Source organism: Diprion similis, chromosome 1 (genome assembly GCF_021155765.1).
Source record: "Diprion similis isolate iyDipSimi1 chromosome 1, iyDipSimi1.1, whole genome shotgun sequence".
Lineage (NCBI taxonomy): Eukaryota > Metazoa > Arthropoda > Insecta > Hymenoptera > Diprionidae > Diprion > Diprion similis.
Genome location: NC_060105.1, coordinates 181,666 through 198,012, shown reverse-complemented (window position 1 = coordinate 198,012; position 16,347 = coordinate 181,666). Strand labels below are relative to the sequence as shown.

At 38.0% G+C, this 16,347-nt stretch overlaps 1 protein-coding gene across 10 annotated transcripts; it reads left to right on the top strand.

The window, feature by feature from the left end:
* The first annotated feature begins 356 nt into the window (after positions 1-356).
* LOC124404560 lies at positions 357-14,985 on the top strand. 10 transcript variants are annotated; one of them, XM_046878831.1, is made up of 14 exons: positions 357-575; positions 1,646-1,691; positions 7,877-8,024; positions 8,152-8,359; positions 8,500-8,595; positions 9,320-9,557; positions 9,680-9,975; positions 10,081-11,728; positions 11,829-12,112; positions 12,439-12,556; positions 12,719-13,061; positions 13,317-13,557; positions 13,692-14,578; positions 14,703-14,985. In XM_046878831.1, the coding sequence occupies exons 1-14, from the start codon at positions 570-572 to the stop codon at positions 14,872-14,874; spliced, it is 4,731 nt and encodes a 1,576-aa protein (XP_046734787.1). In that variant the 5' UTR covers positions 357-569; the 3' UTR covers positions 14,875-14,985. The 10 variants fall into 10 exon arrangements, with proteins under 10 accessions (XP_046734787.1, XP_046734795.1, XP_046734760.1 ...); XM_046878839.1 differs by lacking the exons at positions 357-575; positions 1,646-1,691 and adding an exon at positions 3,503-4,070 and having other exon boundaries at positions 13,692-14,582; positions 14,703-14,870; XM_046878804.1 differs by lacking the exons at positions 357-575; positions 1,646-1,691 and adding an exon at positions 3,505-4,070 and having other exon boundaries at positions 11,865-12,112.
* The last annotated feature ends 1,362 nt before the right edge of the window (positions 14,986-16,347 follow it).

The window sequence follows — 16,347 nt, the reverse complement described above, 5'->3', positions numbered from 1 at the left end:
CCCCTGGCTGTAGCCAAGCGAATGTTCGCAAAGCTATTTGGTCGAAGGTTGAAGGGTAGGTGTTCCAGGATGCAAAACAACGGTTTAGTCAAAACCAAGACTAAATTGAGAAAGAATTGCTTCAGATATAATTACGGTTTAAATTTATCACGGAATGTTTTTCAAAACGGCAAAACGATAACAAGAGCCAGTCTTCTACGAACTAAGATGAACAGAAGACGTGATTGCATTACGTTTTATCTAAAGGGTTGGTTCAACAAAAGGAAAAATGAGCCGCGCATCACAGTTGTAGAACAAGAACTGCGATGAGCATGCGCGCCCCGTACCTACATAGGGCTGTTGCAAGTTGGGAGGGGCTGTTTCCAGTGATTCAGAATGCATCCCCGAATCCACTTGTTCACAAGGTTCACGTAATCATGTACTTTCCAGATCCGTAATAAAACTGCAGTATATTTTTTTACACTGATACCTCCTTCCCGCATGAATCGATCAACGGTGTGAAATGTGATGACTCCGAGGAGCATATTGAAAGGAATATTGATGCCTAAGACCACCCACAATCCACAATTATGAGTGTAAGTACTTCATCGATACTGTTACTGCTGTAAATTTATAGTAGAGAAGTAATGGAATGAATTTGCGATAGACGTAAGTATACGTATTTACCCTTTCACCTCAAGGCTCATGTTTCTCAGTTACACACATGAGGTATTCCAAACCGTACGGAGTTTTATAGTGATACACTTGCATCAACCCTTTTCGGTTTCGTTTGCAAGACTATATCCCATATACCCTAACAGATATCAGCGATATTTCAGCACTCCTTCATGCCATCAAGTTACGCTTTCATGCTTCCCGACAAGTACCATTGCATTTTGTAGCCTCCTACCATTCAGATCAATTTCTCTCATATAGCACTTGCAAAAAACAATCCATTAGAAATGCCCTATGCAGATAATAAAAAATGCCATCATGTAAATTTTATTGTGTAATTTATATTATGATCTAGTGAAGGGCAACTTATTTGTTTTTGCAATTGTTTGTCCGCTCATGCACAGCTCTGCTGACTTGCCTCTTATATTTATAACATAGACTGCAAGTCTACGGTTTTAACTATTGCTTCGCCGAACAATGTCGCAACCATGAAAAAAGTAGTATCATGTTGAAGCACTACAATCGTTTGGTAATGGAATCTCAAAAATAGCTAAACCTTCGCACTATAATTAAACGTATATAAGCTATAGAAGAAATCTTGCATCCAATTTCAAATCATCTTACCTATGATCGATACGCATGGTACTATTTCGTTCTACAGCAATGAAGTGCCAGTGTACCGATACCAGTATAATTGTCGCATGTGAAAACCTGTATTCCAAATCAATCTTTTCTTCAGTGGAGATGCAAAATATATTCATAACATAATATAATATATATTGTTATTTCTCAAAATAATAATATATACGTATGTACATACTAAAGTCCTCCTTTCCAATCGGTTCATCGTTTATCAAACGATGAGAAATTTCTAAAATATGTTGCCAAATATACTTATACCATTCTAATAGTTGAAATTTATAGCGGTTGCCCATAATAATACATTATCACATTGACTTGTGATGAAATATATTTAATACTTTCGTTCCAGGTTCCCGTAACTGATGTGATTCGAGGATCAGGTGATAGGGTCGGGGGTAAGCTGTACTACGTTATTGGCCATATACTATAGTATAACTATCCGCGGTGATGAATTACCCAGTTGGCACCGTCAAGGAATATGGAGGTACCTAGAAAAATATTAATGTCCTGCGCCTGGTTCTAACAGTTTGCAGGGTGATCTAACATTCAACGGCTTATAATAAAATCAAACGAAAATATTTTTCCGAAAATTCGTATGCTGTAATAGTCCTACGCTGAAGCTATCGTGGTGAATAATAGTCAGAGCCAATGAATTCCATTGTTGTTGCTGTTATTATTATTATCACTATTTGTATATAATAAATTGTTCAATGTTGAATCACCCGAAACTCTTAGCATCAACCGTAAAAATACAAACTTTCTTTTCGTATCTCAATATTCTTTGGTGTCATTGTATATCTTGTTCAGACAGTGGCCTTGTTACGAGCGGCGATCAAATATGTTTGTAATTATGAAATTCTAACATACCTTACCACCCGTAGCTAGGCTACAGCTAGTATATTAAATTGGCAGCTAAACGTGCCTGTAATTTGTTGCAGCATTTTCTGAAATTCGGCAAATATTTATTCATGATGCTGCAAATTTTACTCGAAACTAGCTTCAATCTCATAACGTAATATCGAGTCTTGGGCTAATTAACAATCAGAACGCCTGTGACAGTTGTGACGCAACGCAATGAAAAAAATTCATTTACAATATTATGCATTCATGAAACTACAGAACAAGATGGCGCACTGTACCGCCAAATATGAAATTACGATATTACAATTTGAAAGACGTGTGTGAATTGTATGAGTAACAGGCGTACGCCAATCTCAGGTATAATATATTGTGATGCCAATAATGCAACATCGTATTTATATTTGAACTAAACTTAAAAAACTGATCGTCCATGTCGTTACCGGTAGACCATATCATATGCTCAGCATGTGTGCATATACTGCGGAGTAAACAATTTCCCACAATAGAGTCACGAAACACCCTGTGAATCAAACAATTAAGGTCCCTTCTAAATTCCGATAATCTCGTTCGAGCCGTACTTTGCGGGTATTAAGCCTTGAATGCGGATGAAACGCAAAAAAGGTATAAAACGTTAATCGTAATAAGTTTCCGAAAACTTGATAATCATCGAAAATCATGGGAATCTGAGTGTGTTGGCTCGTATATAACTACTTATTCCATGTGCCGCATACGACTTCGAAAATTTTATGATTTTCGTCGGCGAGCGCGGGCGGAAAAACACTACTACATATACAATCGCCACCACTGCCGCCGCACGAGCATAAGGACGCTGTAACGCGCAACGAGTATACAGGCTCTATTTCTTGCCCGAGAGTATTATTAATAGAGATTAAACCGTGCATCGTCGTGATGCCATGTCGTGCTGTCGGGTCGTGTGCAGACGAACTCCCGCGCCGCTGTGCCATCGCGATTCAGTCTGACTCAGAGAGTAGCCCGCAGTACCTACTAATATTGCGTTATCGCATTCATCGCCGTCGTACACAAGCGGACAGTATTACATACAGCCCGGCCGTATCCTATTGCCTTCACTATATATATATATATATATATCTATATACTCTGGTCTAATCTATGACTATATTTGCCGTACGCGAGTGCAAGTGTTAATTACCGATTTTCGCAACTAGAGCAGGGAACGGACCACACCCGTAGGAGTAAAACAATAATAGAATACGACATACTAAGTTAATGTAAAAAATTCACGGATCTCAAGATTGTGTTCTGAAACTTGATCAAGAGTTGGATTCTCATATTTTATAAAAATTCAACGTGTTGGTTAATACCTTTCGCAAATCTTGACAAAAAATTGTTTACCTACGCGTCCCCTGAAACGGGCAGTTGAGTCTCATTTCTGAGCTGTCTAACGTATGTACTATACATATAGGCGTACGTATAATGTGTGCAACAATTCGCGAGGTATAATAATAGCAAGAACAGCAATTAAATCATCCACTGTTATTAAAGTCAAAACATTAGCAATTATTATTACTGAGTAATACAATTATGCTGTCTGTGTTGTGTCGCCCAAATCACATATTATGTATCCGTAGGGTGGTGCGTACATTGTAGAAGTAGTACGTGTGAGCAAAATCGGAATTTCGTGGAAAGATAGATAAGTGACAATAATGCTGTAGCAATAAGACATTGCAAAGTGTGTAAACAAATGATGCTAGTGCTTCTTTTGTGCGTCATAATGAAGATAGCAGAGTTTTCAGTTGGGCGCAGCGAACTAGCGCTGTCCAAGCCCGTGCGCCCGGTTCGATCAGCTTCGCCGTCAGGCAATAAACGAAAGCGACGTCATCGCCCATATAACCGGAAGCTGAGCGAGAAATGTGACTGTATTTTACAGAAACGTAAGCTAATCTACATTTCCTTGAATATAACACACAATTTGATATCTATTATAGCTACACACGAGTAACACATGTAGTCGTATATAGTACCTTCAAAATGAAATGGTTAAGAATGATTCTTTTTCTGTATTTTGATAAGGAAAATCGACTATAGAGAATTTTCCAATTCAAGTTATCTCGAATGATAATCCGTGAAGTATGTCGTAGTAATTCTGTATCTAAGGACAATGAGCTCCGTTCAAAAAGGTGGTGTTTTGTGTAAAGATAAATATATATTTACATGGCTATAGTTTAGCGCAATATTTCCCACGAATCAGTTGGCGTAACTATACAGAATTTTACAGTAAATGCTTGTATCAGTTGCGCACCCATGGAGCAGTAGGAGTGGCAAATTATCAGAAATTGGTAGATAACAAATCCTTCCACCAAGTAAACCCACTCCAAAGTCAGGGGCGGTGAATACTTAAATGTACTTACATTAAAAACGCACGAATTGAATCCATAAATGCCTGAGTACAATTTACTCCTCGTTTCCGTCCCGGCGCTGTGGGGAGGATGTGACTTTTGTTAGTGTTGATATACACGTATGACAGGAAATCTGCCTGATCGACGGTAAGGTAGGAACCAGCTAAATATCGAGCTTCTATTGCCTATGGGCAGCATTATGCTCTGCATAGCATTGAATGTCGAAGGATAATGGAAGAAATTTAGTTTGTAATTTCAGAACGTATACGAAATATTCCAGATTTAGGCATTCCCTGTCTATGGTGAACATGAGAGGAACGTTTGAATGTTCGCAAATTTTATTAGATAATCACTTGAAAATATTATTTTCCATAAGGGCCGAAGAAATCAAATTTTCTGAGGTATGACAATAAATTCCAGTAAGATCTGGAAACGGGATCAAAGATCAGAGACACGCTTTTTTCTGTAGAATATACCAATATTCGTTTGCACATACCGTTCTCACACAGGATATTGTCGGTTATCTCTTCTAAATTCAATTTTTCAACATTAATTTTATACCCATAGACGAAGAAATTATAAGCTATACTAATGAGACGTTTTTGCAGATGGTAGAACGGAGGGAAACCTCAACCATCTTAATGCAGAAAAATTAGACCTTTCACACGTACTTAAATATCCAGACACAAGAAATATCAATTCTTATAAGTTTAACAGATTCGCATAGAAGCCCAGAAATACCTAGATTAACGAATATTTATTTTATTATTATTTGACGAAATAGACATCATTTGACGACTGAATTTGAATCTTTCAACCAGATAATACATGTGTAAAGAAACATATAGGTATGGCGCGATGTATTTTCAACACATAGTGTGGAGTCAATCGTCCTCATGATTCCAGATATATATACTTGTAGTAGTGCCGCAAAACCCAGATAAATGACACTGATCGTCGTATGCATATACGGGGACGCTAGCATACACCGATTGCACGCACGCTTATAGTGCATGTGCATGTAATCAGCTTTTTTGAGAAACATTTTATTGCATTTTGAGAAGGAACATTTAGTACCTTGACAATGAGAGTTGCATCTTTCACTTTCTCACAGATAATCTTTAGATTTATAAAAAATATGTTGTATGCTGAAGCTATTTTTTCGAACCGTTTCAAAATTTTTCATGACCGTTAAAGTTTGGCTTCTTCAACGCCAAGTTTGTCCGGAACATAATTATTAAAGTCTGAATAATCAGTAATTAAGTACGGATTGCCACAATTTGTATCAACTATTTCAGAGAGTGTGATTTCTGAGCTGCTACTGCCATAACTACTGACTTCTGACGTATGAAGTGTTCCTTTAAAATCAGTGGCGAGGGTGCGAAGGTAACGGCAGTGCTCTGTACTTACCAACTGGCTCATGAGACTACAGCAGAGTCGGTGGTGGTAGACATTTTTCGTACCCATACACCTTGTGCAGATTCTCGCCTGGCTACGATGAGCTTCAATTGATTTTCTTTGGTTGACTGCTTATATCCATTTATAATCAATGGCCATGGGCATAGCTATTAATGTGAGTCACGCTATTGCGTTCAAAAAAATCCAAAAAAGAACGGTGGTCACGTGACGTCAGGCAAGTTATCGAGTTGCTAGAAAGCAAGAGTAAAAAGAATATGACATGGATGGGATAGAACTCTGGCGTGAAGTGAAATGGCACATCACTGTGGATTTCACAATCAGTTGTTTTTATGTTTCGCTCAAGCGTAGCGACAGGGAGTAAACCTAATATTACTCCTGCATAGGGAACTTTCCGCTTCTTGTCATATTTGGTGCTTCTTATTCGCTGTCACACAGAGCGTAAATGCAGCGGACTCGGGCGACTCTAATCAAACAGTAGCAAGTTACGGCAAAGTCTCCATTGTACCCATACAAGGTCCAATAGAAAGTCAATTGCTGATTGGCTGTTACTTGTCACGCGTCGGGCTGTTCCTCTGGATTTACGATATCTTATGGTTGTGGAATATGGACAATGGATTTTTGTGTCAAGTTCAGAAGCCGTAAGGAGATTGCAGAAGTGTGCAGAAGCCGTAGCGTCGTCTCGTCATGGCTTCTGCATTCTACTTATGGCTTGTGGAATTCTGTATGTTCTGTGGCTCTGGAAGTCAACGGCGTCGCGAGTGGCCTCTCGTCGGAGTGGCGGAATCATCGACCAACTCTCGCCTTTCGTATCATTTGTAACGTTGTAAAAGGAGTAGGAAATTTTTCAAAATGTGATACAATGCGCGATACTGCCAAATACTCGCATTGTATGTGTCCCATGATAAACGCATGATTCTTATTCGTAAAATAGTGCGAATAGTCAAATCTGCGAATCAGGGGTAAGAAGTGACATCAATTTGTGTATGTAATATAGGTATACATACATATTTATATCTACAGACGTTGTCTTTGACACATTTTGTGCGTAAAATGAATCTTTACTAAGACATTTGATTTGGTTTTTATTTTCTGAAGAGGATATTGGTCCAAAGAGAAAAAAACAAGCGTAACATGTGCTCTGAGTTGATATCGACAGTCTTGCCGAAGATGGTGCCTCATCGCGTCCGCGTGCGCTTATAACACAATGATATATACGTGCGTAGTAAATCGATCTGCATTGTCACGTAGAGAGGTTAGTATATTCATCGCATACGCCTTTAGATTCCGTTACAGTTGTATCCAATTGACCAACCAGAAAACAGGTTTGTATGAAAGGAATTACAGGCTTCATGACCGGTGAATAAAGTTCGCAATAAGGGTTCAGTCCACGTTCCAGTAGAATGTGGGGCTCAGATAGCAAGGGGATAGGAGATTCCCTGCAAGTGTTTCGCAATAGTATAATGTAGAATGGGCTCATGCTAACCTTTTATGAGAAACCAATGTGATTCCATTGGGATCATTTTACCTTGCAAATAGACACTGTACATACATAATTGTGTAGCTTCTGAGGCGTTCAACTGAGACTAGTCATCTGTACGCAGCCACCAATACAATTATCATTTATAAACGAAACTGGCAATTCCACGTTTTCACTCACGTCGATAATGGCATGAATAGGACTATAAATACTTAATCCTGCGGTCACCTACTGTTTGTCAATTTTCAGTGACTACAACTAATTGCTTTCGTATTGAAGAAAATGCACAATACCGCAACATCTTACTATGACTAGCATGCCAGGTGCTTTACTTTACAAATTCCATGCAAATAGAATCATTCTAGCGTGCGAATAGGTACAGTAAAAAGTAATGGAACTTATTATTCTCATATCAGATATAGATGTATATTTAACTTTGTCAAAGGTGGGTCAGGGGATGCTGTCATGGATGAACCACATACACCTGGATCTGACTGCAATTCCAACCCATCCATGGATCCGTCGTCTCAAGATCTCATAACTTCAGAGTTCGTACACGACAACATGGATTATCAATGGTTCGCCGATTGTGGGTAAAGTATACATAGCATCTATATGTAATGTGTGTGTGCAATAGCATTACCATTCAGACTGTATGCAAGGTCAATTTTGTTGCATATTTCAAGATAAATTGAAAGATAAATTAGAATCATAATTTAGTTACAGGGACACAGGGCTGCATGTACACTCGAGTGTGTTGTCCTCGCTATCTGCTTCATATACTTGTGACGACCTGAGATATGATGCCGAGTGTCGATACCTTGATGCAAATTTTGCTGAAATTGATATGGAAAGTTTCCGGACTGCAGACATCCACTCTTTGCTCACTCTTCCCGTAATATGTACCGATCCTGTGCAGCACTCAGAGGTGAGACAATCAGTAGTATTCAATATTGTTCATTTTCGCAATTGCGATTTTGACTGTATGTGTCAAAATCAATTACTTGTATAAACAATGGTTTCTGCGTAGATATACAATGTGTTGTTTTATTTTTATTGCTGTACCAGTCAAACTATCAAAGGGAAAGATATGCCAGCATGTCTGGCTCTATGATGGAAAAACTTGACTTTGATTCTCCCATCAGCCCCCATACTAGCAGCCAGGTAGGATTTGAAGACCTGACCGCTTATAAGCATGTATGATACATGTGCATGCTAGTATTTTGAAGATGTGGCCTACTTAACTTATTGTTCGAACATGTGACATCTTGTGCCTTCTCCTTCTCCTCTACCCCACTCTTTGTTACTATGAATGAGTCTTTTATACGAAAAGTCTGAAGAAATATTGCCAATTTTTAAGTCAAAGCTGTTAACTGAAAGTGGAAGGAATTATGGTGGGTCTGCCATTCTCCGCCATTCCCTAACTCCCAAATAGCGTTACGCATGATTCACCATTGCTATTAAAGTTCAGACAACAAATGTCGTTCTTCTTACAGGGCATAGTTTTAGAAAATCGTTGAAACGATCTATTTATTCTTACATTGTGTCTAATTTAATGTGTATTATTATTACAACTTTATTCTTGGGAGATACCTCTGCACGACGATGTAAACTTACCTGAATCATCTTACTTAGCTAAGAAAGAGAAATCAGGTTATTTAATTGTTTCACATAGAATACATGTAAATTTATCTGCTTGTGCTGTGGCAATGCACAAATTCACAAGGTTATCAGTATTCAAACGTAGTATAAGTATTGCCTCTTCATTTATGTACTTCTTATTTGAGGAAATAGTAACAGAGAGCCCTGATGGTAGGTGCACAATATTTGTATACTCTGCATTTCTAACTGGAAGTTAAAGTTCATTGCACAAAATTTTATTCCCAAGGGAGAAGATTCTGCGTGTTCGACAACAGATACCATGTCCATATGCAAGTCGTCACTACTCTTCTCTCCTGTCAAGGAGACACCTGTTCTGCCACCAGGTGGCAGCTACAGCGTCGACTCCCTGGACTGTGAAGACGTTTTACTGACGTGCCAAGCACACAACAAAATTAACTACACAATTGCTTTTGAGGGGAGTATGACTATGTATTCCGATGGTTCGCAAGACTTTGAAAATCAAGGTGATGTTCAATTGAATATTAATTATCCGACTTGATGATTTTTAGGTGAAAATGGAATTTATAGTGTAAAGTAACTGAAGTGGCTAATCTGCTCATCACATATGATGTTTCTTGTCTTACAGAAAAACAAAATATTCGTCAAATCCCAGATTTCTATTATGACAAAAAGTTGAACTTGAAAAATATGTTGGGCTTGTCAATGGCAAAATCAGACTCTAAAGTCTACACCACTTGGAGTAACTTAAAACATGGATCAGCAAATAATGTTATGACTCGTCATCCATCTGGCAACAATAATACAATGCCCAATTTTCTTCAAGAAAACGGACACCTGAATTTAAATTTGAATAAAAAAAGTCTGAGTCTACCAGACCTAACGCAAACTAGAGAGCTGAGCCGGTATCCTCTTAACTTTTCCGTACGTACTCTGAACCTTTATAATTTGAATGGAGCCCATAAAACCTATTGCAATAACCTACTCGCTCCAATTTTTGATGTATGGTGGATTTCTACATATTTCTAGGTTGATTCTGCCGAATCAAATCATCACGTGGGCAATTTGCAAAGTTCAGGGTCAATCAATCGTTCGATCAATGAAGATAGTTCTGAGAGCATAGACCACATTTCGACAAAAAAGAAGCTTCAAAATTTGAGCCTTGTGAAACGTTTCATGAAGCAAAAAAGTATGAGTGCGGAGGGCATGAGTATGACACTCGATCAATCGGGCTCAGCTAGCGACAGTGGTTGGCCAACAAGTAACAGTGAAAGTGGCAGTGGTAGCGGAACTCGTACTCAAATACATCAGCGTAATATCAATAATACCTGTAATAATTTGACTTTGGAAAATGATTTTTCTATAAATTGGGTAAAGTCTGACTATTACAATAATAAAGGAACAGAGCATACTTTTGCTGGTGAAGATTCTGACAATATTGTAAGGAAGCAATCCCCGTTGTTGGAGGAATTTGAAGGAGAATTACAGTCCTCTGCATCTGTTGAAGAATTGTCAGAGAGCATTTCGAAAATTGAATCTATGGACGGCAGTGGGTGCGAAAAACACGAAAATTCGTTTTTGGAAGATGCTGTGACGCAATCAAATACAGAACAGATAAACTTTGCCATTAAGAATTTGCCACTTTCAAAAACCACTGGAACACAGGTTTTCACTCAAGTCGAGGACAACAGCGTCCAAACATCATTAATCTATTTTACCAATGACAAAAATTACCCATCGATTTGTGAAACTACCATTGCAAAAAAGCCGGCTTATATTATTTACCCAAATTACACTCTACCAGACTTGTCGTTTTTGCAACTTGGCCAGGGTAAATTTGACAAAGTCACGTTAAGACCTCAGTGTTTCGACAGGGATCGCAGTAGATGGAGAAAGTACAACAAGTCCGGCAGGCCATTCTCCTGCAATGACCTCGACGCCTTGAAGCAGCGTGGATTCTCACATATCAAAGATTGGGAATCCCTGACATTTCTATTACCTGCGGAATATAAAAGAATTCTCCACGACGTTCCCGAAGCCTCAAAGCATATCAAGCTAGCGGAGGAAACAAAAAAACCACTATTCTGTTTATCTCCGCAAATGCGGCACCGTGCTCGTACTATCGATGAGGTTACTCCTGATAATATTTCCTCTGCCAGTAGTATAGGCACTCAACCATCTTCAGGTTATAGAGGATCCTCAACAATTTTAACAGATTCATTGATCAATCAGCAAGGTGTACCAAATAATAGCAATCCCCTCTATTTATATCGGTATGACAGTGCCAGTTCCGAAGCAAGCCTGACGTCCCAAGATGCAAAGCATTACAGGCCCTCCTGTAAACCAAAGATTAACGCACCAGTCCTGCCTAAACGGTCCATTTCACTGCCTCACGGAGACCGCGAAACTCATTGCAACACAAAAGCACCGCCTCGGCCTCCCCTTCCCAGAGGAATTTTGAGAAAAAACAAACTCTCTAATAACAAGAGATATAGCATGTTCGAGATGGGAGGTCTCAAAGAGGTCGGAAATCAACAAGTCACACCTGAAACAAATAAAAGGATGTCTCTGCAAGAACCTTACTATCTCAACAACGATCATCAGTCACAGCAAATTCGCAGATTGATTGATTCTGAAAAAGATGTTGATGAAGTAGAAGAGCGCCTGTATTATGCAGGTTTGGAAAATATTATGTTAACACTTTGTACCTGTAATAAATAAATTCCTGCCGATGCTCTGTTCATGACACGAATCTTTGTTTTTTTTTTTTTATTTAGAGAGATTGAAAGAATCTGAAAATCGTATCAATTCAGAACTGTATCCAACTGAATGCAGCGATGAAATTATCCAGTTGGAAGATTTTCTAAGGCGCAGTGGGTTTTCTTCACAAAGTAGCGACGGCGATAGCGAAGACCAAGACGTAAGACTCAGGTCCTATGTCAGACAATTCTTACGACTAAATATGAATAAAGATTTAGTAAAAAATGTTGAGATGATGGAATCTCAGAAAAAAACTGTGAGCTTTGCAGTACAACAAAGAAAAGAATTTCTTGAAAATAAGGTGAGAGGATGCTTCTGTTACTGCATAGTTTATGTGTGGAAACTTTCATGAGAGATTGCCCATGCTATTTCTTTTATGCATCTAACTTTCGTATAAGTGAGGGATATAGTCTCTTGTAACAAGGTACATGTCTAATTAATTTCAGTATTTTTTTCTCATATGGGTCGTTGAAGTGGTTTAAGTTTAAGATTGTGAATTGACTTAAATTTTTTCCCTCTAAACTCTATCCACCTCAAATTGCTTACTTCTTCATAAGATAATATAACATTTCGAAAATGAAAAAAACATATATTAATATCTATCATGCCTAACACATTTAATTTCAGGGTTGCACTCTTAGTTTCATAGCAAATAAGCAGTCACTGGAGGAAGGGAGGACATCTATTGCCGAGTCTCCCAGTGGCAGCAGTGAATTGAAACCTTTCAATATGAATGGAAAAAGTGGTAAGTCGCATTTCATAACTTTATAGATTCAGTTTTCTTACAGTGTGACATTTTTTTAACAATAACTATAGCTTATTCACCTGTATGTGCAACATACAATCTGTACCATTCTGTGTACTGTAACTGAATAATGTAAGTGAAATCTGTTGTTTTCTTTGATAGATATGCTCAAGTCTGTCAACAAGTCGGTGGGTTTAATATTAAACTACTGGCGTATAGAAACAGTCAAGGATGAACAGGTTCAAGATAATAGAAACGAGTGCGCCCAGCTCTGTCTGAGTAACTTGTGCCCTGCTCTATATGCTATCATGTGCAACGGTTTGCGGCCAAATATTAATTCATCTTTCGGACCTTTAGCTAATAGTGTTTGGCAAGTAGTTGAGGCATCTTCTCAGCAAGGACCATTGACTAAAACCCTCAACGAATTGGTACAAAAGATAAATGGTGAAGACTTTATCACCGAAGGAATGCTTAAGTTCCACGCATTTGTGTTTGGCCTGCTAAAGTAAGTAGAAAAACTGGACTGATTGTATCAATTTTTACAAAAGTCTGCCTTCGGTAAATTGAAACATCATAATATTCTCATTCGAAACGTCCGAGGTGTTTGCCAAACCGAATATTCTTGCTTTTACTATAGTACATTGGGCTCCAGTAAAATTGCAATGTGAATTTGTTAATATTATGTGTGCACGCAGAAGTACATCAGTGTGCGATCATAGTTTTTCTGTCAAAGTTAATAGCATATCTTTTTTTCGATCAGTTTAAGGGCACTGGATGCTTGGTTCGCATATTTGTGCACAAGGGAATCTATCCTACGAAAGCACTACTCCAGAAATAGTTTATTTGTTAGTTCTCTCGCTTGCGTTAATGCCCGAGAAATGGTGGATGCACTTTTGGACATTCTTCAACCTCTTGCACTGTGCCCGTTCCAACTGGATATGCTGTATCAGTATCGTCAACTTCACAACAGCTTGGGGTACATGAACAATCATGCGACAAACGTAGGTCCCTCTTTTCATTCATTGGTTATAGTTCAAAAATCGTGCAGAAATATCAATGGGGTAGAAGGCCGGAACTCATCGTATGAATATTATAATTAGTAACTAAAATTCACAACTGTGTTTCATACTTGCAGGCTACTGTAGGCCTGAAATCCATTGATTCAACAGAAGTAAGAGGTCCCAGTAAACGAGAATTTTTCAACAATATTGGTAGTCCTGTCAAGGTAAGGCCACGATCCTGTGTAGATTATGCAAAAGGGGGAGATATGCAAGGTATCCTGCATGAGGCTGACTTGAACAACACTATTAAAAAACGTTGGAGTAATCTTCCATCTGGTTCAAAATTGATCCAAGCATTTGACAAGCTAACTCTAGAAGACTCTGAAGATTATACCGATAGCCTTGAACATTCGCCGTTGAAGGTGGGGGCTCTTGAAAACGTTTCAGCCAAAACTAAATCTCCAGCAATTTCTACTGGTAAAGTTGAAAATGAGGAAATTTTATCCTGTGGTATCAAATTCAAAAAACTGCAGGAAAAGTGGGAGCTCATGATTGGAAAAGACGAAAATAAAGAGCAACTTGTCACCCGATCACCCGAATCTCCAGCCCGAACGCCAACCAATTCGGGAAAATCAAAAATTCCCCGACTGCTGCCTTCCCCTACCAAACAGGTTATTAACGTGCTTACTCCCATTCCAAAAAGTGCGAAATCAGCGACAACTGGTATACCTTTGTTGAAAAAATCTCCTGCTATTGGACAAAAAACCGTGAATAAACAGTTCAGTGAAATCCGTAAAGATTCAGCAGGTGGTCGAACCAGTCGTTTTGACCAGGACACAGGTGGCATTCCACGAACTCATTTTGCAAGGCCGAGTTCTTTACCATACAAGCCGCCACATGGTGGTGGTACCAAAGAAAAATATTCAACATCCCCTCATAGACGAGCTGCATCTACCTCGTTGCCAAGACCTACAACGGTGATACGAAATGCTAAAATAGGAACGACAAAACCATCTCTCAAGTGGGTAACAATGCACGATTTCAATTAGTCATAATGCCAAAGTTCCTGATTATTTACACCAGTTTCCTATAATGTTTGTCATTATTTTCGTACTCACAGTTTTTGTTTTGTACATCCGTTTCAGAGAAGTCAAGACACTCACCCATAGGTTACCATCAGACAATGGTCATCTTTCATTCAGCGAAGGTGAAAAGCTAACTGTTATTCTTGAAGTAGATAACAAGTGGTTACTTTGTTCAAGAGGTGAACACAAAGGTTTGGTTCCAAGATCGTGCGTGCATGCTTTACAAACCTGACGCACTCCTGTTACGGATAACTCGAAAAACTGAATCTGTCTGGGATCACCACGTAGCGGCAATGCTTGAAAATATCCATAATAATAAACATGATATGTACAGTGTATTAAATATGAAACGTAGGAAAGCTTTTTGCAAAGTAATACTCTATATTATTTACTTGTTAGTCTATTAATATTAGGAAAATTAAAGTCGTTGTGGCTTCATTTCTATTACACCTCGTAATGAATGTTATTGAATAACATTATGAACTATTTGAGACTAGTAAGTTGATAGACATTTTGATGTACTGCTAGTCATAGATTTTTAAACCAGATTGTATTTAATTTTGTGAAAATATTTGTTTATAACCACGTTGTAAATACATAACACACATATTATAGAATACCTATAAATATACAATATACACGTATACAGTAATTATGATTAATAAGTAATAACTTATCTAATAATGCATACGCTAATTATAACTGTGATCATAGTGGATAGGCAAATGACTTTATTCTTAAGGAAATGCGATGAATCTTTGCTTCAAATCTTGTCCTATCGTGTTTTCCTTGATGATCATTCATTCAGGCAACCCCTTATAAACTGAATAGTTTCAATCAACTATTCTCTCTTTGGTTTAGTGATTTTACTTCGCGATGTGTATCCTATTCGATTGGTTGATTATAGCTTGAAGGTATCGTGTTTTTTTTACTTACTTTATGTATAAATCGATAAAAAATAATGACACAAGTATCCAAATACATTCATAATCTAATAAACTTTATTATCACCTATTTTGTTTTCGGACTTTTTTAACCAGATGCACTGCTTTGAGTTTGTAGACTGGCGGATTCTTTTCCAAAACTTTCATTGGTCTGTATTATTACGGACTCCATTTGCGCATTACCTGCACAATTGCGAAACTAGGCAGTATCGGGTGGCAATCTATAAAGTGTCATATTCTCTGCAATGCGGGTGAAAACTTTATTGGTTTAAAGTTTGTTTTGCACAAGTTTTTCACTTGACCTTGCCTTTGCAGGTACATGGACTTGAGACACATCTTCCTGAAAAATCTCAAGCGCTGCTTTTCAAAACTGGATGAAGAACTAACGCAAAATTAAATGAAAAAATATTTTATTTATTCTCTGAAATAAGAGGTTTAATTATTTACAATTATGCTTGTGGTGTGTGGTGTCACTGTTACTTGAGTGACATGTTGAACCTATCATTAATAACAATTACTCGTAAAATTTGATTACAGTTAAATACATTATATTTACGCGCTGTGAACATTTCTGTATCAAGTAATCAATGATCTTTAACAGTAAAAGAAATATAGCAGTTGCTAGAGACTATTGTAATGTCATAGTTAACTATACGCAATAAAACTTTTTGAGCGAATTATCAATCAAAGAGCAGTTTTACGTTCTAGTACTATGAAATACTTTTTTTTGTACTTTGCGACAAGAAAGAAAACGTGTAAAC